The 25,236-nt window shown below is 39.5% G+C and overlaps 1 protein-coding gene across 1 annotated transcript; it reads left to right on the forward strand.

Annotated features, from left to right (window-relative positions):
* The first annotated feature begins 12,067 nt into the window (after positions 1–12,067).
* Positions 12,068–23,136, forward strand: LOC133517082 (lipase member H-B-like). The gene is made up of 6 exons (XM_061850229.1): positions 12,068–12,185; positions 16,477–16,567; positions 19,993–20,150; positions 20,918–21,166; positions 21,725–22,061; positions 22,997–23,136. Exons 1-6 carry the CDS (start codon positions 12,140–12,142, stop codon positions 23,046–23,048), a joined length of 933 nt encoding a protein of 310 aa, XP_061706213.1. The 5' UTR covers positions 12,068–12,139; the 3' UTR covers positions 23,049–23,136.
* Positions 23,137–25,236: the final 2,100 nt, after the last annotated feature.

Consider the following 25,236-nt stretch of genomic DNA (forward strand, 5'->3'; position numbering starts at 1 on the left):
ACTCAAAAATCTGTGGAAAACGGCGATATGCTATTTTTGAAATACGAATGATAGAAATTGTGAATATTGTGATATTGATCACTCGTTTTCAATTCTATTAGTAGAATTTAAATGCCTAATAGTGTATTTTTGGACCCATGGTAAAACACGGAGGGGAAAGGGGAAATATTTTATTGGGTAGATATTTTCCGAAAAAAAAAATCTTTATCGGCTTGAAAGACCTCTAAAACCATCTATGATTAAACGACAGGCAGACACCAAGAGAGCTAATTACAATTAAAGAAGTGTGCCATTTACATGGCATGGAACATCAGAAATGTGTGTTCATACTAAATTGATAATAAATGCTCGCATAATATTTCAGCGTTTCTAAAATATGCTCCTTCATACACCACGCAAGCGGATTGTGGTCAGAAGTTTCATATTATGTGTGCCAAACTAAGTTTTAACCAAATTTGCAGCATCGCAACATACAATGAACGGCTGCCGTTTCGGAGCGTTATTTTGGGCCAAGTTTCAGAAAATAAAAGCTGGAAGGGGAAATTATACATTTTTGATGCATTTTTTGATCTTCACCTATTGCATGTGGGTATGCAGGTAATTATGAGATGAATTAGGTTGTTTTACTAAAAGAAAAATAAAAAATATACATAAGGTAAGGATAAACTCAGAAATCGACGATGAATTGCAATCAACAACAACAACCAAATTCGTACAAGTCAGTTCTAGTTATTTTTTCTTAATAAATATTTATTGTAGACCGTGGACTATATTTTGTGAGTATATTCGATTAAATGGGTAAAATATTTTTAGACCAACTCCTGACTCCATCATGAGACCCTGGAACTCATCTAGATCGATGGTGCTCGTCAAGGAAAATCTATTGAGCCCAACACGATGGAGTTATGATGAGTAGATTAGGAGTTCTGGTGACCAACTCTTGACTCCATCATGAGACCCTGGACCTCATCTAGATCGATGGTGCTCGTCAAGGCAAATCTATTGAGCCCAAACACGATGGAGTTATGATGAGTAGATTAGGAGTTCTAGTGACCAACTCCTGACTCCATCATGAGACCCTGGAACTCATCTAGATCGATGGTGTTTGTCAGGGCAAATCTATTGACCCCAAACATGATGGAGTTATGATGAGTAGATTAGGAGTTCTGGTGACCAACTCCTGACTCCATCATGAGACCCTGGAACTAATCTGGATCGATGGTGTTCGTCAAGGCAAATTTATTGAGCTCAAACATGATGGAGTTATGATGAGTCGTTTAGGAGTTCTGGTGACCAACTCCTGACTCCATCATGAGACCCTGGAACTCATCTAGATCGATGGTGCTCGACAGGGCAAATCTATTGAGCCCAAACACGATGGAGTTATGATGAGTAGATTAGGAGTTGTGTTGACCAACTCCTGACTCCATCATGAGACCCTGGAACTCATCTAGATCGATGGATCTCGTCAAGGCAAATCTATTAAGCCCCAACACGATGGAGTTATGATGAGTAGATTAGGAGTTCTGGTGACCAACTCCTGACTCCATCATGAGACCCTGGAACTCATCTAGATCGATGGTGTTTGTCAGGGCAAATCTATTGAGCCCAAACATGATGGAGTTATGATGAGTAGATTAGGAGTTCTGGTGACCAACTCCTGACTCCATCATGAGACCCTGGAACTAATCTGGATCGATGGTGTTCGTCAAGGCAAATTTATTGAGCTCAAACATGATGGAGTTATGATGAGTCGTTTAGGAGTTCTGGTGACCAACTCCTGACTCCATCATGAGAACCTAGACTTTATCCGGGTTAAAAATAATATCGATGGTGTTCGTCAGCGCAAATCTATTGAGCCCAAACATGATGGAGTTATGATGAGTAGATTAGGAGTTCTGGTGACCAACTCCTGACTCCATCATGAGACCCTGGAACTAATCTGGATCGATTGTGTTCGTCAAGGCAAATCTATTGGGCCCAAACATGATGAAGTTATTATGAGTCGTTTAGGAGTTCTGGTGACCAACTCCTGACTCCATCATGAGACCCTAGACCTCATCTAGATCAATGGTGCTCGTCAGGGCGAATCTATTGAGCCCAAACACGATGGAATTATAATGAGTAGATTAGGTGTTCTGGTAACCAACTCCTGACTCCATCATGAGAACCTGGACTTCATCCGGGTTAAAAATAATAATGCAAACCCTCACGTAATTTCAAGTAACACTTAAAATCTATTAATCAAGCGAGAGTCAGTTGTTAAGCATAGTGTAAAAAATGTACATGTATTCATATTTTGTAATCGCAGTATACAGCACTTCTCGGAACTGCGTAGCGTGTTACGAACGCAAGGAATGCCTGATATTCTAGCTGACTGAGCTGACTGAGCTGAAGAGACTGAACGCGGGGCGTCGATGCAGCAAGATTTATACGTATTTAAAAAATATATAAATTTACCACAATGTAGGTCCCATAGTTATCATTAAAAGCGTTGAATGACAGTAAAATGTGAATAAAGGTACAATACAAACTTAAACTAATTAAAAACTAAAAATCTATATCTAAAGAGGCCCCTGGGGCATAGTGCCAAAGATACTGGCAGCATTTCCTTGCTGAATCGCAACGCTTATTCGTTGAGCGAGGAAGCTGCCAGCTCTTTTGTCCCCTGTAACGTCAACCAGCCGTTTGGCCAAATCATTAAAAATGCTCTGAGCTCCCGGGCCCCACGGACCGAGGGTCTCGACACCGAAAGGAGCAAAGTAATAATTGGCGTCGAGACCCCTGTATTTCCTCCTTTTGAGGGCCTCAGCCCTCAGCAGCCTCGGCAGCCGCACCCGCTTTCTTTGTAGTACCGTGAAGGTGAGACGGTGCCAGTGTGTCCACGCAGGTCGCGTCCCACACCAACACTCGTCCCATCCTCCACGGTATCAGTGACATACCATCAGGTCTCTTGCCATCGTTCCGGGCTATACCGGCCGGCTCAAGTATCGCAGGCACGTTGACGGTGACAAGAGACCTGCGGATAATGTCGTTGAGCGCGGCGTGACGTGACAATCGCCCCGCGCTTCGCTGGCAAGACAGACCATGACGCCCCCGCTCGTCCACGTCACTCCCACAGTGGCATTTATGCGGTGCACAGATTGATACCCCCAGGCGCAGCCCAACTGCAACCCGGAGCATATGCGTTGAGCCAGTGGCCAGCCTCCCTACAACCAACTGCTATCAAACGAGCTCGTTCAGCTCCTTCGCTGTTATCTAGACATGTGGTATATGTTATTTTCGATAAAGCATCGTCCCAGCTCCTCTGTGATTTTGGATTATACTTCGTATCCAAATCCAAGACAACAAATATAATTTACTAGCAGCAGTACACGTTATCGTGCAGTCCAAGTCACACATTTTAGAGATTATAGTATTTAAAAAACAAGTTCGCGCTGTCCCTCTCACTCGCTACGCTGCGTTCCTGCTTCGACATCGCTCCTCCAGTACTCATTACATGTTTTTGTGTTAGTCCGAGTCACACGTATTTTCGCCAAAATAGTGTTCCTCTAAATATGTGTACCTAATTGTGTTTCGATTAATGTTTATTGTGCGCTGAATAAGAAGTATACAATCAAAACATTATTTGAACTGCCGACCGCCGTACCCTCGAACGAAAAATTGATGTTTATTCAGCTCGGCAAGTCTAGTCTCGTTTGCATACTTACATGGCAGTTAAACTTTCAATTTGAAATTGTAGGTATATTCGTTTAGCGTAATAAACTTAATACCTAAGAAATCAAGTAAGTAATTTTTACGTTCATACGAAATCACTTACTACAACTACCTTCTTTTTTGAATAAATAAATTACGGAAAAAATAAGTATGGGGCTACAAATAGATTACAATTTGAACTTTAAATAATTGTAATACGTACTATTATAGTATTATTTACTAATATAATATTATTTAGATTTCATTTTTTGCATAAAATGCAATGTTCACTCACAATTTTTTTTTTTACGAGATGCTTTCGCGTACAGATTTAAATATACAAACCATATCTGAATAAAGTTAATATATACTAGGTAATCGTTTCACGAAAGCGGCTTTTACCATGTCCGATCTACCCTACCATACAATAAAACAGATAACAATGGTAATCCTTGCCGATTGGTAATAAGTGCCTATGAATGATAACAAAACGCGTCTTTATGCAAATGTACATACACAGTACCAACAAGTTTAATGAGCGTCTTATGAGGATACCTATAGGTATAAATATACAGGAGTAATGTCAATCAATACACAATCTATAAGACATTGGAAGACTATTTAGTCTGACTGACAGTTTAAAGTGTTTAATGCCATTAATCGACGTATACAAACGGGACGTGCTATGCGTGCTCCGATACCCCATATGCCCCATATGAGGGCCATAGTGAATCTATCGTATGGATCATGACGGATTAGGTAGTAGGCTTTAATCGGACATCGCGGTATCGTCGAGTCTTGGGTCCAATCGATGTGGTCGCCTCCTAAATTTGATCATCAGTTACTTACCCGCTTTGTTATTATTAGACAGCTTTGATTAACATAATATAATATAATTTTAAAATGAAATATATTATGGAAAGATATACTTGATTTGTGTAATATTGTGGACTCCGTCTAATAATAATTCTCCTTTCCGTGAGTACTTAGAAGCTTAGGTTTACTGTGCAACAAGATATTCATCAAACAGAAAATCGGTATTAACTGTGTTGATTAAAGTTTTAATGTAATTTTATAATGCACATTAATTAATAGTTCAAAATTAAAACACATATTAAATAAATATTTTCTTATAAATGAGATGTCGACATGGTACTATATTTGCCCCACTTTAATAGTGAAGAGGCTATCATTACTCCACAATCATTGTGTCGAGGGCTCCGCTTTCACAGCGTCGAGGTTATATTTGCCCCACTTTAATAGTGAAGAGGCTATCATTACTCCACAACCATTGAGTCGAGGGCTCCGCTTTCACAGCGTCGAAGCTATATTTGCCCCACTTTAATAGTGATGAGGCTATCATTACTCCACAATCATTGTGTCGAGGGCTCCGCTTTAACAGCGTTGAAGCTATATTTGCCCCACTTTAATAGTGATGAGGCTATCATTACTCCACAATCATTGTGTCGAGGGCTCCGCTTTAACAGCGTTGAAGCTATATTTGCCCCACTTTAATAGTGATGAGGCTATCATTACTCCACAACCATTGTGTCGAGGGCTCCGCTTTAACAGCGTCGAAGCTATATTTGCCCCACTTTAATAGTGAAGAGGCTATCATTTCTCCACAATCATTGTGTCGAGGGCTCCGCTTTAACAGCGTTGAAGCTATATTTGCCCCACTTTAATAGTGATGAGGCTATCATTACTCCACAACCATTGTGTCGAGGGCTCCGCTTTAACAGCGTTGAAGCTATATTTGCCCCACTTTAATAGTGATGAGGCTATCATTACTCCACAACCATTGTGTCGAGGGCTCCGCTTTAACAGCGTCGAAGCTATATTTGCCCCACTTTAATAGTGAAGAGGCTATCATTTCTCCACAATCATTGTGTCGAGGGCTCCGCTTTAACAGCGTTGAAGCTATATTTGCCCCACTTTAATAGTGATGAGGCTATCATTACTCCACAACCATTGTGTCGAGGGCTCCGCTTTAACAGCGTCGAAGCTATATTTGCCCCACTTTAATAGTGATGAGGCTATCATTACTCCACAATCACTGTGTCGAGGGCTCCGCTTTAACAGCGTTGAAGCTATATTTGCCCCACTTTAATAGTGATGAGGCTATCATTACTCCACAACCATTGTGTCGAGTGCTCCGCTTTCACAGCGTCGAAGCTATATTTGCCCGACTTTAATAGTGAAGAGGCTATCATTACTCCACAGTCATTGTGTCGAGGGCTCCGCTTTCACAGCGTTGAAGCCATATTTGCCCCACTTTAATAGTGAAGAGGCTATCATTACTCCACAATCATTGTGTCGAGGGCTCTGCTGTCGTAGTGTTGAGGCTAAGTTTGCCCCACGTCATAGTGAGGATGCTATCATTACTCCACAATAATTGTGTCAAGGGGTCTGCTGTCGCAGCTGTCGCAGTGACGAAGATATATGTATGCCGCACTTTAAGTTATATGTACTATACAATTCCACAATAATCGTATCGAGGCCTCCATTTCCGCAGCGTCGAGGCTATATGTGCTTCATTTTAAGTGTCGAGGTTATAATGCTTCGGTCATTTGGTTCTTCGGTTGCTTTGCTCCTTTTGGTCGCTTCGCTCTTCGGTCGCTTCGCACTTCGGTCGCTACGCTCTTCGGTCACTTCGCTCTTCGGTCTACAGTCGGTCATTATACATATCTCAAAATGATATCGTCAAAGATATATAACGTTGCTCTACTATAACAGTGTTGATGCCAATGTAATGATTGAATACTTTAATAGTATTGGAAGTAGCTTTACGCATGTAAATATAAGGGACTAAAGAGCAAAAATATTTAAGGTTGAGCTAAAGTTTACAGGACTTGTAAAAATAATGAAATATAAAGGAGGTTCTTGTTACGCTGAGGTAATTTAATAGGTGTTAATGCGGCCTAAAATACCTTAAACAAAATGTACGCAATGTCATTGCCCTTACAGACAAAGAAATGCTGTATGTAAACAACATATAGGAAAAAATATATCTGTAAACCCTTTAACCCAAATTTATGATTCGTACTCATATCACGCTGTTATATACTCCTAATAACTTCAAACGTCAGCTTTGATATGCTGTCAAGAATATACCATATCAACGAGCCTAATGTAATAAATCCGGTACAATTTACTTACGGATTCTCAGCTCCAAACTTCAGGGGAACATCGCCGCATCAAACAAGAGGTGAACCGCCGTTGATGCACTATCCCGCGACGCGAAATAAGTGCTGTAAATTGTGCAACCATGCAACTAGAGTTATGCTGCCTCGTGTTGCAGTCGCTTGCGCTAAGTAGCTAGATTAATAATCGCAATAAAGGGTTGAAATCCTTTAACAATAACATTATTATTGTCTGAAATGTAAATGCTCGGGTTGTCATATTGTCTTGCTGTAAAAGAAAGCTTAAATAGTTTTCATTTTTCGTCGCAATGCACACTGTACAGTTTTATTGTAGGTAACGTTAAAGAATGTTACTCCTTAAAATGAAGTACAAGTTACAATTCATGCCAGATATTTTGTTCACAAATATATCATAACTCAACACATAATCTACCTAAGTTCCTTGCCAGTTGTTAGCGTAGTAGCCATCATCGTTCAGATACGCATAACACGCTAGCAAGTCTTAAATCAAATAGCGCGCCAGGTTGGGATAATGTTTCCACAACATTTTTGAAATACATATCCAAAGAAGTAGTCCCTATTTTAACGCACCTAATAAACCTTTGTTTTAGATTAGGAATATTTCCCAAATCTCTAAAGCAGTCCTTAATAACGCCTGTTTACAAGGGTGGGGATAAAGACAACGTCAACAACTATAGGCCTATTTCGGTTCTACCGGTGATCTCTAAAATATTAGAAAAGCTACTAAATAGCAGATTGTTGAACTATTTAGACAAATACAACCTTCTGTCTACATCACAGTTTGGATTTAGACACGGTAAATCAACTGAAGATGCAGTAAATTCTCTTACCTCGATAGTTGTAGATCACTTGGACAACAACAAAAAGAACTTAGCGGTATTTCTAGATTTAAAAAAGGCTTTTGACACAGTCTCTCTTCCCATCCTCGTGCAAAAGCTGGAGAAAAAAGGTATCAGGGGTACACCTCTCGCACTCTTCATAGATTACCTGTACGGTAGGCAGCAACGGGTTAAGCTGGGCGAATGTAGTAGTGAAAATGAGGACGTGTTGTACGGCGTGCCTCAGGGAAGCGTTTTAGGCCCAACTTTATTTTTGGTCTATATTAACGACCTCTGTGACATGAACATCCCTAAAGCTAACATATTCTCCTATGCTGATGACACAGCCGTTATATTCTCTGGAAATTCATGGGATGAGGTGAAGGTCAATGCTGAAAGGGGAATGGCTAAAATCTCAAATTGGCTACGTATAAATTTATTAACACTAAACACGAATAAAACAAAATATATTTGCTTTAGTATAACAAATTCCACTCAGCCTACCTTTCAAATGGACCTTAAAATTCACTCGTGTCAGCAATCCAACTCTCATGTTTGTAATTGTCCAATTATAGATAAAGTAGCTGAAACAAAATATCTAGGCGTACTCTTGGACCAACACCTGAACTGGTATTCTCACCTTGACCAAATCACTAGTAGAGTTAGGAAAATGATCTGGATATTTAAGACGCTGAGGTACATTGTCCCATGTAAAGTGAGCACAACTTTAACCAACTCCCGCAACATTTTAAATGAAATTTATATCTCTCTGGTACAATCTATAATAATGTATTGTATACCTGTGTGGGGAGGCGCAGCAAAAAGTCGTCTCATTGACCTGGAACGAGCTCAACGTGCACTGTTAAAGGTCATGTTTTTCAAAAAAATTACATTCCCCACTGACTTGCTATTCCAAAATAGTGGCTTACTTTCGGTCAGGAAATTATATATACTACAAACAATACTAAAAACACATAAATTATTACCATACAACCCTAACTACAAAAATAATAGACGTATTATCCATGTAGCTAAAACCTCACGTACAAGATCACACTTTGCCAGGTCGCAATTTAACGCAAAGTCTGCCTACTTATATAATAAAATTAATAAAGAACTTGACATCCACTCAAAGTCACACCGAGATTGCAAAACGCTCCTTACTGAGTGGCTAAAAACGAAATCGTACGAGGAAACGGAAAAACTACTAATCTCAAAATACTAAACAAAAAAAAAACAAATTGCCAATCGGACAGAATATTCTATCATACATACGTACACATACACGCACACACACACACACACACACACACACACACACACACACACACACACACACACACACACACACAAAATCTTTTTCATGTATGTACAGCTACTTTCATATTTAAGTTAGTTATATTTATAATAATACAATAAAATAAGTCTTCAAATTGATTACTTAATTTATAAGAATATTAAATATTTAGAAATTATATTTTTAGATTTTTAGGTTTTCATATGTTGTATAAATAATTTACTTGTTGTTTTGTTGTTAACGTAGGGAAGAGCGGTGCCGCCCAACACAGGCAATTCTTTGCTTACCGGGCGGCTCCATCCCCTAAATCATGGCCATGTGTTTTTTAAGGAAATAAAGAATTTTGTATTTTGTATTTGTATTTGTATTTGTATAAGCAGATGAGATTAGCTATTTAGTTATAAATAATATCATATTACTATTTCTTGATCTGTGGTAATAACTAAAATTAGTCCATCTATTTTTTCAAAGTTATAAGTTTCAAATACTTAATACCTACAGGATACTCTGCTAGTAATTGTCCAGACTTAGTTTTAAAGTACTTACATATAGCCTTGATATTTATGGTAGCTTTACAATGAAGAAAATTCTCCTTTATCTACCTCACTCAAAGGCTATTTACCGAGGAAAGTATTGATTGCTGTATTCAAAATTAACTTTAAAGGGTCGTAACATAAAATTAGATTATATTTTAGGGTCAGTAACGCGCATGTAATATACCTCTGCAGTAGCGGGCATTCATAGGCTACGGTGATTGTTTACCATCAGGCAGGCCGTATGCTTTTTTGTCTCCGTTGTAATTACATACAGAGAATGGTTGGTAAATTCTAAATTATACAAAATGGTTTGTTTATATGGTTACAGACAGAAAATGCCCATCTAAAACTTATTTAGAGCCAACTAAAGCTTGAAAACACATTTACACTTAATGGCGTCCTGGCTTGTAAATGACATAAAAATAGTTGTACCTTGTGAATATTAAGATATATGCAACTTTATCAATATACTACAGTGAAATCAAAGAAAGTTTCATACTTTTTTAATATTAACGAAATGAAATACCAAGAGCAATTTCACTCCTTAATTTTATTATGCTATACATACATTTTACATTATTGGATATAAATTAATAACTTCTAGGTGGTACGTTGTTCTCTTTAGTCAAAATCAATAATATCAGTATGTTCGTAACATACTGATTTGATATCGATATTTTATTTTATTTTCGCATTCAGGATTTGAATTTAAATACAAAGCTCTGAACATCTGCTAGTAAATTATATTTGTTGTCTTGGATTTGGATACGAAGTATAATTAATAATCAAACGAACTTACCTGTGAAGTTTGATTACAATTATGCGAGTATCCAAATCCAAGACAACAAAGACCCGCCCCCCATCCCCAAAAATGAAAATAAAATAGTCTCTGTTAATAACACAAAAATAACTCTGAAATAATGAGTACTGGAGGAGCGATGTCGAAGCAGGAACGCAGCGTAGCGAGTGAGAGGGACAGCGCGAACTTGTTTTTTAAATACTATAATCTCTAAAATGTGTGACTTGGACTGCACGATAACGTGTACTGCTGCTAGTAAATTATATTTGTTGTCTTGGATTTGGATACTCGCATAATTGTAATCAAACTTCACAGGTAAGTTCGTTTGATTATTAATTATATGGAGGTCATGTCCCGGGCAGGCAGACAGCCAGGCATTTCTAGCATCGTCCAGGTCTGAGATCTCAAAGTTTTGTGGGTAAAGCCCTTAGGATTTTTCCTATGAGATCAGCAGAGCTGTGAACAGACGATAGAAATGCCGGCAGTGATACGCTAGAAATTCTGCGTAACCCCAATCCGCCATACCGAACGGGTAGAGACGCTTGTACTCATGATTGATCGGAGAGCTTTAAATTAAGAATGCGCTCTATGTTAATTTTGACTAAGGAGTCTACAGGCAGCAACAGGTTGTTTCCAAAATGGGCTGCAGCGAAGCATATACGTTAACTTTGGAACAAAAAGGCAAAACTTAAGAATAACGAGGGCCGAATGGGGGCTGATTTCTAAAAGACGATCGGCGTAATTTTGAAATTTGGAAACGGTGTTGTTGATAAAAGTAGAAAAATAACTTAATTTTTTTTTTTTAATTTTATGACGTATTAAAAAAAACTACTCACTAGATCTCGTTCAAACCAATTTTCGGTGGAAGTTTATGGTTTATGGTTTAAGAATTTATTTCTCCAAACGAATATTACAATTCACTTACATAGAGAAATATAAACAATCGTAATATACATTATTTACATAGTGCACGAATAGCATAAAATATATTCTAAAACAAAACAACTTATTTATTTTTGTAAGAAACAAGTGGGTACATACTACATAGTGTGAATCGGCAACTGGTAAGCCAAGTATAACAAGTATATTATACAAGTACAGTACAGTGAGATTGTCATCGCGCGAGCGCGGGCGGACCGGGTTGTCGCGCAGACCAGCGTAACGTGACCGAGACATTAATAAAGAGAGCGCGCCAGAGATACGCGTTAATACTGGTTGGTCTGAGCGGTCAACACGTCCGCCGAGCTCGCCCAGCAGTTGGCAATAACAGTCCTACAACATGGTTTGCATGTTAATGTACCTACATCATATATTTTTTTAGATTTTTCATTCTGTTAATTTAGAAGTTTCGGGAGGGGGGGGGGGACACATTTTTTCACTTTGGAAGTGTCTCTCGCGCAAACTATTCAGTTTAGAAAAAAATGATATTAGAAACCTCAATATCATTTTTGAAGACCTATCCATAGATACCCCACACGTATGGGTTTGCTTACAAATACATCCACTTACTAAGTTTGAACAGTATAGCTCTTATAGTTTCGGAAAAAAGTGGCTGTGACATAATCGGACAGACAGACGGACATGACGAATCTATAAGGGTTCCGTTTTTTGCCATATGGCTACGGAACCCTAAAAATTACCCTAATAGGGTAGTTCCCCTTATCGATAGAGATATTGATGCGGAGATACAGATCTATGAAAAAACATTATCAAAAGCATAACTGATATGTGATTATGGGTAGGATAATATGTTTTATTAGACTCCTTTACGACTATAAAAACGCACCTACTTAAGTTCAACTAATCTAGTTCGATTCCAACATTTCAATATGTCGAGTCCCAAGTTTATTTTGGTCGCATTTGCTGCTGTTATAGGTAAGTTTTGTTGTTATAGGTAATCGACTTTTCAAATCGGGATCTTTAATCATTATTAATATATTTCAATATTTTCATTCAGTAACATTTTTAATTGACACGAGATCGTCGATTTTCTTAAGCGTTTCGGCCCCCTCGTCAAGTTGAATGTATATATGTAATATACATATCAAATTATTCGTTATAATTGATGGTGGTTCGTTTGATGGTGGAAACAGAATCACGAAATAAAACGAGAAATTTTGAAAAATCCTGCAAAACAACTTGAACATGACAAGACAAGCTTTTATACACAAAAGCGTCACACTATTACACCCAAGGCCAAAAATATGGAAACAAGGTCTCTTCTTCTTTAATATCTGTTCGTGATTAGGCGTAGCTTGCTTGAGAAGTTCGACTTTCTTGGAAGGTGAAATAAAAAATCCGAAATTTAACGTGCTTATTCTTGTAATTCTAAATGCTTAATCTACGTGTACATGATTAGAGGAATTGGGGTAGAGGGGGACAATATGTCGTGACGTATATCGGGCTCCGTATTGGCCGCGATATGTGTGACGCGACATACACAACTGCATCGCTCCAAACAGAGATGTACGGAACATGCCCCCGGCCTTGAAAGATCTGGCTTTCAAGAGGATTCATGAGCTTCTCTCCTCTCTTCATCTGGCTGAGACACCAAGGGGCAGATTTTGGTGTAAGCGCGTCTTATGATGCCGGATGCGGTACGGATCTGCCACACTTGACACTCCGTCTCTGTCAGGGATATTCTTGACGATGCGTCCCAACTGCCATTTTAGTGGAGGCAGATTGTCGTCCTTTATAAGTACTTACCAGTGTGTCTGGCTTGAGGACTTCTCAGTGGCTCCTCCACTTGGATCGCGTCTGTAATTCGGAGACGTACTCTTTGGACCAGCGGTCCCAGAAACCCTGCCTAATCTTCTCCACCATCTGGCATCGGTTAAGTCGATGAGTAGGCGCGTACTGAAGGTCCTCTGAGGCGGGCGACGTCAAAGTACGGCCGACGAGAAAGTGCGCAGGGCTCAGAGGAAGAAAGTCGTGCGGATCCGATGACATGGCGTATAAAGGACGGGAGTTCAGGGCGGCTTCAATTTGACTTAATGCCGTACTAAATTCTTCGAATGTAAGCTAAGCGTTTCCAATAACACGGCGTATATGAAATTTACATGATTTTACTCCAGCTTCCCATAGAAAACCAAAACGGGGCGCGTAAGGTGGAATAAAATGAAATTTAATATTACTACTAGTAGCGTAATCTATGATGTCAGGACTACATTGCGACAAAAACTTGGCAAAATCATGCATTAAATCCACAAAGTTCCTGCCATTATCCGAAAATATTTCGTTAGGCTTGCCGCGTCTAGCTATAAAGCGTTTGAGAGCTAGAAGGTAAGCGTCGGTGGTCAAATCGCTGACAAGCTCTATGTGGATGGCTCGCGTAACAAAGCATGCTTTAACAGTTTGAGCACCTCTGCCTTTGCGGTTCAATATGAAAACTGGCCCTGCATAGTCCACACCACAAGTTAAAAAGGGATATGTAGGCGTAATTCTCTCCTCGGGTAGGTTTCCCATGAAAGGAGTAAGAGTTTTCCCTCTTAATCGCTTACAAATAACACAATCATAAAAAATCTTTCGCGCGAGGTTCCTACCACCTAGCGGCCACCAAGCATCGTGCAATTCAAAAAGAAGGGCTTGAGGTGCGGCATGTAAAAGTTTTTTTATGTTCGTGGCGAAATAATAAAAGCGTAAAGTGATGTTTGTTTGTTATTAATATGCGAATAACCAAAACGACCGCTGACTCGCATGACACAATTTTCATCGATAAACAAATTTAACTTACTTAAGTTATGCTTTGTTTTAATTGTCGGTTTATTAGTCTAAAGCTTGTACTCATCTGGGAATGATTCCAGTTGAGACAGCCTGACCAATAAATTTGTTGATTCCCGCAGTTCCTCGACGCTGATACGGCCCGTACGCTTATTATTCTTATTGCGCGCGTTGTGAATAAAACGTAAAACGTAAGAAGCGGCATGTATCATGCGTGAGAACTGAGAAACCCGCTCGAAGGGAAATAATAACGCTTCTGTAGTAGCGGTAAGCGCTAAGTCCACGATAGATTTAACCTCTGGCAGTATATCGTGCGAATCATCCGAATTCGGTAGTTTTGGAATTTTTTAGGGTCAATATTAACATCCTGCAGAAATTCAGGTCCTTCCTACCATAAACTGGATCCAGCTAGGTCTTCGTACGGACGCCTCTCGAAACTAAGTCAGCTGGGTTAACTTTACCGCTGACGTGGCACCATGGAAGCCCTTTGGTCAGTTCGTGGATCTCAGTGACTCGATTCTCCAAAAGAGTTTTTAATAAATTAGGTGACATGCGCAACCACCCTAAAACACAAGTAGAATCGGAATAAAATACGACGTCATCAAATTGGCAATTAATACTACGTATGACCTTGTCATATAATTTAGCACCTAGAAGTGCACTGCAAAGTTCTAATCGGGGCGTAATTAAGGACTTTAATTGGACTTAATTTTCCCTTTGAACATAACAATCGTGAGCATACTTCCATGTTATCATTTATTGTGCGAATATAAATGCAAGTGCCATAAGCAACCTGTGACGCGTCTGTAAAGATATGCATCTCTATGCGCATATAAATACTGTTGTTGTTGGCAATACAGATGTCTGTGAAGAGAAGCTCCCTAAAAAAAGTTATCAATGAAGACCTTGGACTACACGCTTACCGCAGACAAAGAGGTCATTTGCTTAATGGACGATTAGAGACTATTGAAGCGGTACGCACAAAATGGCCACCGAAAAATACTATTTACAGATGAAAAAAAAATTACCATTGAAAAATGTTATAACCGCCAGAATGACAGTGTGTACTTATGTAAAAATCAGTCAAGAGGCGATTGCGGCTGTTCCGAGAATGCAACGAGGCCATCATCCTTCTTATGTGATGATTTGGCTGGGTGTGTCATACTCAGGGCTAACACAGGTTCATTTTTGTGAAAAAGGTGTGAAAACTAGGGTCAAAGTTTACCAGGAAACCGTTCTCGAACCAATAGTGAAGCCCTTAAGCCACACCCTATTTCAAAACCAGCCATGGGTCTTTCAACAGGACTCAGCTCCTGCACATAAGGCAAAAAAACTCAAGCCTGGTTTCGAAGGAACAAAATGGACTTTATTGCCCACGAAGACTGGCCGTTCTCCAGCCCGGACCTTAACAGAGTAGGCCATTTTGAATGATATTGTCATATGTAATTCCTGATTTTGTGTACTTCATTTTAATATATAGTTTATTCAACTTTCCTTCGTATATTTTATGTAGATAAAGATTATTGCAGTAACAGAATTTAGTAACCAACTAGGTCCTAAGGCAAATTCGACCCATGCCGCCGTAACCCAAGCCTAAGTAAGGTGTCTTCGTGTGTCGAAATGGACCCGAAGGGCTCTTGCTTGCCTTCATTGGCCGTCCAGGGAGGAGCCGTTAGAGCTATATGCTCCAGGGGTGGAAGTGAAACGTGCATAAGACGCGAGTTGGCATAGTGGATGTTAGCAGCCACTGGGTAGAAAGTGGCGTATACCTCTAGACACCCCTGAGCCGCTCACACCGGTGTTGCTCCTGGTCCTCTTCACGACGGCAGTTTCAGGGGCCCATCTAGTGGGCGGCATATCACCGTCTGTCCCGATAACTAGTGAAAACATTCCCACACAATAGGTGCCCGGACGTCTTTGCAATAACCCACTCTCTTCTTAGTGTCACCCAAACTCCAATCCATAGACGGTTGTTATACTTTTCACTTTTTCTATAATAGTCCCAATACCTGCTGCAACCGGTTCATGGGTCAATTGTTGCGTCTGTGAACGGGTTTACATTAAAGCTCTCCAAGGGGCCTCTACGTGTTGAATCTATATCCCCACGCAAGCATCGTAAAAAGATCTACTTAACAACAATTCTACCAAGTAAAACGTTATCATAATGAAAATTTGCCGAATGATGGTTGCCAAAGTAAATCATTTGCGAAAGGTTGGTTGGTAAGTGAAATTCGGACAATAAAAATTGGGCGAAAAGGCAGAACACCATGTTTCTAATACTACCTAAAACTGGTGCATCATGAATCCGAATGTTACCTTAACAATTACACAATAGAACGCATAAGTACAATAATTTCTAAAATATTTTAAGCATTGCATAGGCAGGAACGTCTTTTGACTGAATGATTGATATTTTATAATTATATGCGTGTGTTTTTTTTTTCAGTAAAAGTGTGTCAATCCGATGTAGCAGTCGCAAATGACAGAATACAGTCACGATTTCTGGGAACTCTAAATAGATACTACGTATCTTCACGGTAAGATATCCAAGTGTCCTTTAAGTAAAATAAATATAATATGTTTCATTATAATATGTTTGTTCCATCTTTTTAGGGTTCCGTAGCTAAGAACCTTTATAGTTTCGCCATGTCTGTCCGTCTGTCCGTCCGCAGCTTTGCTCCGTGATCTTTAGTGCTAGAAAGTTGCAATTTGGCATAAAAAAATATTTTAGGGTACTGTAAAAGGGAGGCGTCTAATTGTGGTAGAGAATAAACGCGTGGACGTAAATTTCTGATTATATATATATATGTTATGGACCAAGTGATAAATTGGGCATTTTTCATAATGCCCGGGCATTATGAAAAATGCCCAATTTGAAATGGCAATGTGATAATAAATATGCAAATAATTAAATTGCCCGGGCATTATACATACTGCCTCTCACCTATTGGGCAAAGTAATAAAAAAACATTTTTCAATACTATTATTTTTAATTTTAACATTAAAGTGAATGTAAAATTCCTTCGTTTCCTAAGATGCATATATTTATGATTATACATCATCTGCCTGCGTCATTTCCCATCATCTGGGGTCGGCTCTCCTTGTGTGTTTTCTCCATTCTGGGCGATATCTGGGTTCATATTTGCTTGTTTCAGGTCTTTTTGGACCGTCGTTAGCCAAGTGGCGGAGGGCTTTCCGCGCCCATGCTACTCGCACCATGTGGTCTTCAGGACGCCTGAGGATGTGTCCATACCAGCGCAAACGTTTTCTTGGACTTTTTCAACAATGGGGGCGATTTTGAAGCTACCTCTGATATATTCGTTCCTGATTTTGTCGAGCCTGGTGACGCCCGCTGACCAGCGTAACATGCGCATCTCAGTGGTGTCGTGATTGCGTGCAGATTTTCATGCCTCCCGAAAAACGTCTCTTGGGGCATTCTTCTACAATGTGCGTAGTTGTTTGGTCTGGCGCGCTACATTACAGTTTGGTGAGGGTTTGTAACCCTATTTGTGGAGGTTGTGATTACAGCAGCTGTCGTCGGACCTTATTCTGTTCACTGTAACTCAGATCTTTCGTGGCTCGTCTAGACCGGGTGGTTATTTTGTTGTTTGATCTCGATACTAATACGCGCATGTAATACCTCTGGTGTTACCGGCGTCCATAGGCTACGGTGACTGCTTACCATCAGGCGGGCCGTATGCTTGTTTGCCACCGTCGTGGTATAAAAAAACTGTTGGAAAACTGAGTTTGTGTGCAGTACGAGTTCCAATTTTCCATCCATTCCAGGTTAACGTCGAAGAGATTTGAGCCGTACGTTAGGAAAGCTACCCAGTGTTTTTTTTTGTTTTTTTTTTATGTAGCTAACCAGAGTCCTCTCCTCTTACATGGTTGAGAGGATGAACCTGAAGAAGCATGTCGTCGCAGTATTCCTCGACACAGAGAAGGCGTTCGACAAGGTCTGGCATGAGGGCCTGCAAGCCAAAGCTGTCAACGTCATAGGCCCCACGTCGAGTCATACACGTTGCCAACTCCTTCCTCACCAACCGACGCTTTCAAGTGGCAGTGACCTCGCGGGAGTCTCACAAGAAAGCTATCTATCGCCATCTTGTTATGCTTCGTATACCGTAGAGATAGAGATATAGGGGCAGCACATGAAAAAATACCTAGGGGTCACACAGGGGCATCACAACGGAGCAACACACGGAGTAGTTAGGGAGACGGGCTATAACTGCGCCTACCCTGCTTCGTCTACTGCTCCGCAGCAGCCATCCCCCATACGCATAAAGCTGGGGATCTATAAGACTTACTTGCCAGGACTCTCCTGCTAGGAGCCAAAAAGGGCCAGAAATGGCCACCTTAAACCCCCCAGAAAGGGAAGTAAAAAAATGAAGTTCGTTTTTACTATAATTCTCAACTGAATTACAAAAATAAGATCCGTCCGCGTCCATTCTTATTCGGTTTTAGTTCAGTCCAAAACTAAATAAAAACAGTGAGCGTTTTACAGTAAACAGTGAATCATTTGACGTCGGCACGTTGCTATAACGGACTCTGGTTGGTCAACGCGTGTCACGCGTTTATTTTCCTCCTCGCACCTCATCCAACGTATCTTTATTATCAAATTGCCCAACGACCACGTAGCAATATTCATAATGACCAGACAATGTGATAAATAATGAAGTTCAGATAATAATTTATCACTTGGCCCGATATAGCTTGCCATTATTCATAATGCCCGGGCATTATATATAATGCCCACATTAATCACTTGGTCCATGACATATATATGGGTCCTTTTCTCTGAAGCTTACTGTACATCATAAGAGAGTAAGTACTTTCGCAGCGCTTTATACCTACGTCTTATTACTAAGAAAATAAGATTTTTTCAATAATTTAAAAATATATATATATTATTTTTCATCCATCAGTTACTTTAGTTAAACAGTTAGATAAACTACCCTTAATGACTGCCACCCCTCGAATGCCCGCCTGCAGATATGTATTACTCTAGCAGGGCGATAGGTCTGAATTCAAATACACAATCGTTGCCAGTTACCTACCAAAAGACTGTGAAGGTTTCAAACCTTCACATACCTACACGTAAAGTGGGGATATATATTTTTTCCGCTTGAACCCTATAGTGTGGGGTACCGGTGGATAGGTCTTTAAAAACGAATAAGGGTCTCTAACAACCACTATTTGATGAAGTGAACATTTCCAGAAATAATCGCTCCGAAAGAAAAGAAATATGTCCCTCCGAAAGAAAAATATGAAAAACATCTTAAAATAAAAGCTTATCAATTACTTTCAACGAAAAGTATAGCAAACATGATCGGTCCAGCCGTTTTTTAATTATTGAAAAATTCTTATTTTCTTAGTAATAAGACGTAGGTATAAAGCGCTGCGAAAGCACTTACTCTCTTATGATGTACAGTAAGCTTCAGAGAAAAGGACCCAAAGAGAGAGAGAGAGAGGAGGAAAGGAAGGAGAACATCTACCATGCAGATACGCGTTAAAGGAGTGATTCGTAGTTTCGCTAAGTGACGTAGCGTCTCGATAGCCGAGCGGCTACCAGTGCTACTTAAGTTAGCAACGGCTAGAGGGAATTCGGCTCTGAGACTCGGAAAAACATATTTAAAAATATTGGAACCTCTTACGAAATAAATCTTTTGTTAGATTTGATATACCTATGGCATGTCGACCATCTGTCGCCGATAAAATATTAGTTAAATTTTACTTTATGGGAAGTTTATTCATACCTTAACTGCTGAGTGATGTTGTTACTTAGCCCTTCAATTATGGTTGGTATGGGATATCTAAAGTTTTCGATGAAATAAACGGGGACATGTCAACCCGTTAATGTTACGGGTTGACATGTCCCTGTTTATTTTAGCCATGGTTTCCCCTACCTTTCCTAAAAGCAGATCTCTAGATCCTTCCAACAAGATAACATAATAATTTACAGTGATCTTCTTGCTGATGGAATCGATTATATCGACTTAGCAAACTCCGATGCAGCAGTCAGTCAGTTGCAAGTTCTTCATGGGGTGGAAAACGTTGCTATAGTGATCCACGGCCGCGAGAGCAACGCTTTTAGTGACTTTGGGATAAAATTGCGAGAATGTAAGTACTTTAATGAAGGTCCAACCTTAAACTAATTTTAAAATTTTAATGGCGTCTTAATAAGACAAGTTATCACTAAATAGCACAGAAATAAAGGAGGCTTTCAAATAAAAGGAACAATTAAAAGAATGGTTGCACATAAGATTTACTTAAGGACAATATTGCCGAGCAAGATTAAATTGTTGCCGAGCAACAGTAAATTTAATAATCACATTTGAACACCCATACAATTGTTTATTATCTTGTTTCTATTTCATAAGGCCTTTATTTAAACGATTTCATTCATACAAGTACCGCATTTGCGATAAGCAGAATACCACATATTATTAACAATAAACTTGTACGTAAATGCGTCCTTATAACTGGCGTGACTTGGCGTGGCGTGGCGTAAAAGAAATTGACAGTGACAGCTCACATACTCGTATCAGTAATGCCGCAACAGTTGCTGCAGTTTTCACCCGAATATCACCTATAATTCTAATTGCGACAGCATTACTGTGCAGCAATGCATAATCTATGTCGAAGTCGTGGATATCAATTCAAATGTCAAATACCAAAGTTATCGAGAAATTTTTATTAAAATTGATGTTTAATGCAGTAATGTCGCGCTACAATGCCGCAGCTGTGATGCTGGTGCAGTCTAAATCCGAACGTCACCTTAAGTTATTTTGTCAATTTTTTTCAATGCTAATAGCCATTGAAATTTACCTAAGTTAAAAAGCAAAGATTAAATCTTAATTATGTAACTGCTTGTTTTCTTTTTTTAGCTTTTATCAATAGCGACGATAATCTGGTCGTAATTCTCGTGGACTGGCCCATTATCTCTTCTATGGACTACGCGACAATTGTCAACTCTGTGCCATATGTAGCTGATGACATCATAACTCTGATTGGCCGTTTGGAGAGCTTTGGCAAGATCAATAGGAGACTCGTTCACATCCTGGGTTTTGATGTTGGAGCGCATATAGCTGGCCTCGTTAGCAGAGACTCGAACGCTAGAGTCCAGAGAATTACGGGTAAGCAAACACAGAGTAACCTTCGTATGTGAAATATATGACGCACGCACGCACGATTACACACACACACACACTTGCCAACTGTTAAAACGTGTTCAAGGCACGGGCAATTGATCAGATCCATGGGGAGATAGAACTGACAGTGCCGTGACGTATGGCACACTCATGCAAAAACCCGCGAGTAATCGGCCCAACATACTTCTACTAACTAGCGTCTACCCGCCGAATTACGTACAGAAACATCTGACGAAACATTTGAAGGTCAACTGCTCTCAGTTCAATAATAAAATTACTTAATAAAGTATTTATAGTCGATTTTCCAATAAAATGACTCTCTTTTAATGGAAAATCCACTTTATTCAGTACCTAAATGAGTAGGTATGTGACGTCGACATTGACATTGTAAATGTGAATTGTTTAAGTTGATAAAATTGTTGTCGTAAAATTTATGTTTATTTAAGACATTATATAAATTGTTGCCTTATTTAGATTCATTTTGGTCAATATTACATACATTGCATTTTTATAAGTACATATAACGTTTTTCTCATGTCCCAGGTTTATCCCCCGCTGGTGCCAGCTGGGTGGGAAACCCCCGCTGCCTTAGATCCACTGACGCCGATTACGTTGAAGTCATCCATACTAACTACGGTGGTCTTGGCATCAATGAACTTATTGGCACAGTGGACTTTTTCGCCAACTCTGGCAACGATCAACCTGGCTGCACGGACAACCAGTGTAGCCATGACCGCGCATGGGAGCTGTTTGCGGCTGCTCTGGACATGGATGGGCATCTCATGGGTCTTAAATGTGACGATTTCAATGCAGTGGTAAACAAAGAATGTAAGAGTGGTCCGGCACTTGCACTGGGCACTAATGACCTTTACAAGGAAGGGTAAGAGGGATATTTCGTGATTTATTTATTCATAGAATAATACAAATACAATAATTCAGGGCTCGGAACCGGTTTTTGAAACTCCGAAATAGCTCAACATTTTTAATTATTTTATGGTATTTACGTAGGACTAAGTCATGTATTTAGGTAACAACTTCGTATTATTAAATGAAAAATGAAATAATAAACCAAAGAACGAAAGAGAACGTAATAATTTAATACCGGTATTTTTTATGAAGGAAAAACCGGTTCCGAGCCTTGTAATAATTTATAAGCAGGGCTCGGAACCGGTATTAAAATACCTGTTAAATATAATTCCAAAGCCGTTATATTATTTCGTTCATTAAAAACCGAACATTTATGGAACGCGAACTAAAAAATTAAGTTCGCTCTCCTAACAGTCCTAACCGGTAAGAAGAGGAAACGAAATTTTATGGTTCGCGGGGAACGATATAATACCGGTTACTCTGGGCTTCTGGAGACTCTGGGTTAAACTAGTTGTTATACGTGAAAGAGACAGCAATAACTTACACGTACAATATTTTCAATTTAACTTGTTAATTTTATTTTACAAAACCGAAAGGCGAACGGATTGGTAGTAACTGGTATCTCGATAGAACATTTTTTTACCGGTAACCGCAAACGAAATCCTGTTCGTTTCTGAGTGAATAAACAAAACCGGTTTGAAAAATAATGGTTTACGAGCCCTGAATATAAAAAATAATCTTGTTTTTGTTACTCAAAAATTGTGGAATGTAATAAGTATGAAAGCGTTAGGTAATATTAACACCCTAGGATAAGCACTTTTACCTGGACACACCTTTCTGAATGGGGACGTGCGCCATTAGAATAAGTCTCATCGTCGTCGTTATCATCTACTTGCTAATATTTCTTGTGTAGGCTTACTCACAATACTAAAGGCATTTTTTTTTCAGATCTGGAATATATAGAGTCAATACAGGCGACGAATATCCCTACAACGCGTGATGTATTCCATATTTTTCCATATTTGATTGTTTGATTATATTTTATCAATAAACTCCCAATGAAGCATTATGACCAAAATTGTTTTATTACAATATTAATAATTATTTCATTAAGAACATTGCATGTAAAAAGACGCTAGTCTCGCAACGCAGTTAGTTAGTTAGTTAGTGCTTCTGGGCATTTTCCGCAAATCGACAACCATTGTGCCTATTTTGCGTGAAACGAGGTAGCGCTACTCTAACCACCCCAGCTCCTCCACGAAGCCTAGCAAAGTTTTCAGGTTGCTAATTGCCTCTCCTAGTGTGCACGGAGTCCCTAGGTATTTGTTCCTGTATACTTCTACCTGTTTGCAGTGTAGGAGAATATGTTTTGTTGTTTCTTCTTCTTCCATGCACGCTCTGCACATGGGGCTGTCCGTTTTACCCATATTGTGTAGGTGTTTGTTAAGTGTGTTATGTCCTGTAATTAATCCTACTATTTTACGTAGTTGGTGTCGAGGTGTTTTCAGTAGTATTTTGGTGAGTTTGTGGTTCAGTTCCGGTAGAAAATCCTTAGTCTGCCTGCATGTGTCCATTTCATTCCAGTATTTATTGTGCAGTTGTCTGTGATGTAGGTCTAGCTGGTTGTGTATATAGGATATTGGTAGGGGTATGATGGGCTCGGGTGCCGCTGCATCGTTTCCTCTTGATCCACTATGCCCCTTTATCCATTGAATTGTTACTTTGTTGCCTTCTTTGCTCACTTCCGTGAGGCTTCGATGACATTCGAGTATGAGCTCTGAATTAAGTTTGTCGCTGCATAGCGCTTGTAGTACTGATTCGCAACGCAGTTATTCTATTACAAAAAAAGTTTTGGGATGTAATGTTAAACCGTGCCAGTTACTATTTTAGTCAGTACCGTGGTGTCCTCAGAATCCGATTTCCTCCGACTTGCCTATTTTAACACAGTATTGTATACAATACATACAGTATCAATACGATACTGTTTTAACACACACACACACACACACTACACAAGTGTAAGGCGGGAAGCGGGGGGGACGGGACGAGATTTAATGCCTGAGGTGTTTACGTGGATACTGGTTTAATTACTTTACGCCTAAGTCTAGTGTTATAGATATAGACCACCGTTGCTGTGCCAGAATATCCAAACTAGTTTGAAGTACCTACCCAAAACACAGCAATGGTTAATTACCAGTACCGAGACGCTTGGAAGGCTCAACAAGGTGAACGCTTTAAGCGTGCGCAATACTGATTTACTAGCAGTTCAAATTCATTTACAATACCACGGTCACGATTCAAGGGATAAGACAAACGTTAACGCAATCTACTTAACTAACCGACGGCGCCATCTCTGGGTGACTGGCGTAAGCGGGGCCGATGTTATGCATTTACTATGGCGCGGGCGAGACTACTAGCGGCATCTAGTAGCTTTGTGGCATATTTGTGTGTTATATTTTTAGGACATAAAATAACTTACATTTGTATGTCAAAATGATGTCATTATGTTATCTTCGTCTGTGCGTCTCGCTCGAGCCAATACATGTACGAACAAGTACATGCGAAATGCACGCGCAAATGTTAACAAAATGAATTCATTTTTACATAAGGATGTAAGTTTAAAGTAGCCAGAGGGATCGAGTACTCGGTACAGGACAGGTGTAAGTAGTTTTATTTAATCGGCCGAATGCTCGGCTTACTTAGAGAGAAATAAAAATAGATTTTTTGTTTGGCTGCGTTTTAGTTGAGACCGGGCTGTGTTTTTGACTAGTGTTAATTTCTACTGGTTGGATTTTAACGATTGAGATGTCTACCGGACTTCGGACTATCACTACTTATTTATTATCATCAACGTCAGAGCCTGTTTATGTTTACACGCTACGTAAACGTAGGTTACAGCGAGTTGCAAAATTGCATGGGCACACTTTGAATGGAATAGGGTTGTTTCCATCTACAAATCTTAGGGCAGAATTGTATCCCAATAAATTCTTTTGGATTATAAAAACATGTTAAACTACTTTTACGGGACCTGTAATGACCATATTTTTGTAAATATTAAATTTAAAATATCTTTTAGCACACGTCACGTGACCAAACTCGAAACGTCTTTGAAGATTCTGATGACGTCACAACTCTCGGATTGACACTGTTGACAGTTAGGCGATAAACAACAAATGACAAATGTCAGT

The sequence above is a fragment of the Cydia pomonella genome, chromosome 4, assembly GCF_033807575.1.
Source record: "Cydia pomonella isolate Wapato2018A chromosome 4, ilCydPomo1, whole genome shotgun sequence".
In the NCBI taxonomy this organism is placed as follows: domain Eukaryota; kingdom Metazoa; phylum Arthropoda; class Insecta; order Lepidoptera; family Tortricidae; genus Cydia; species Cydia pomonella.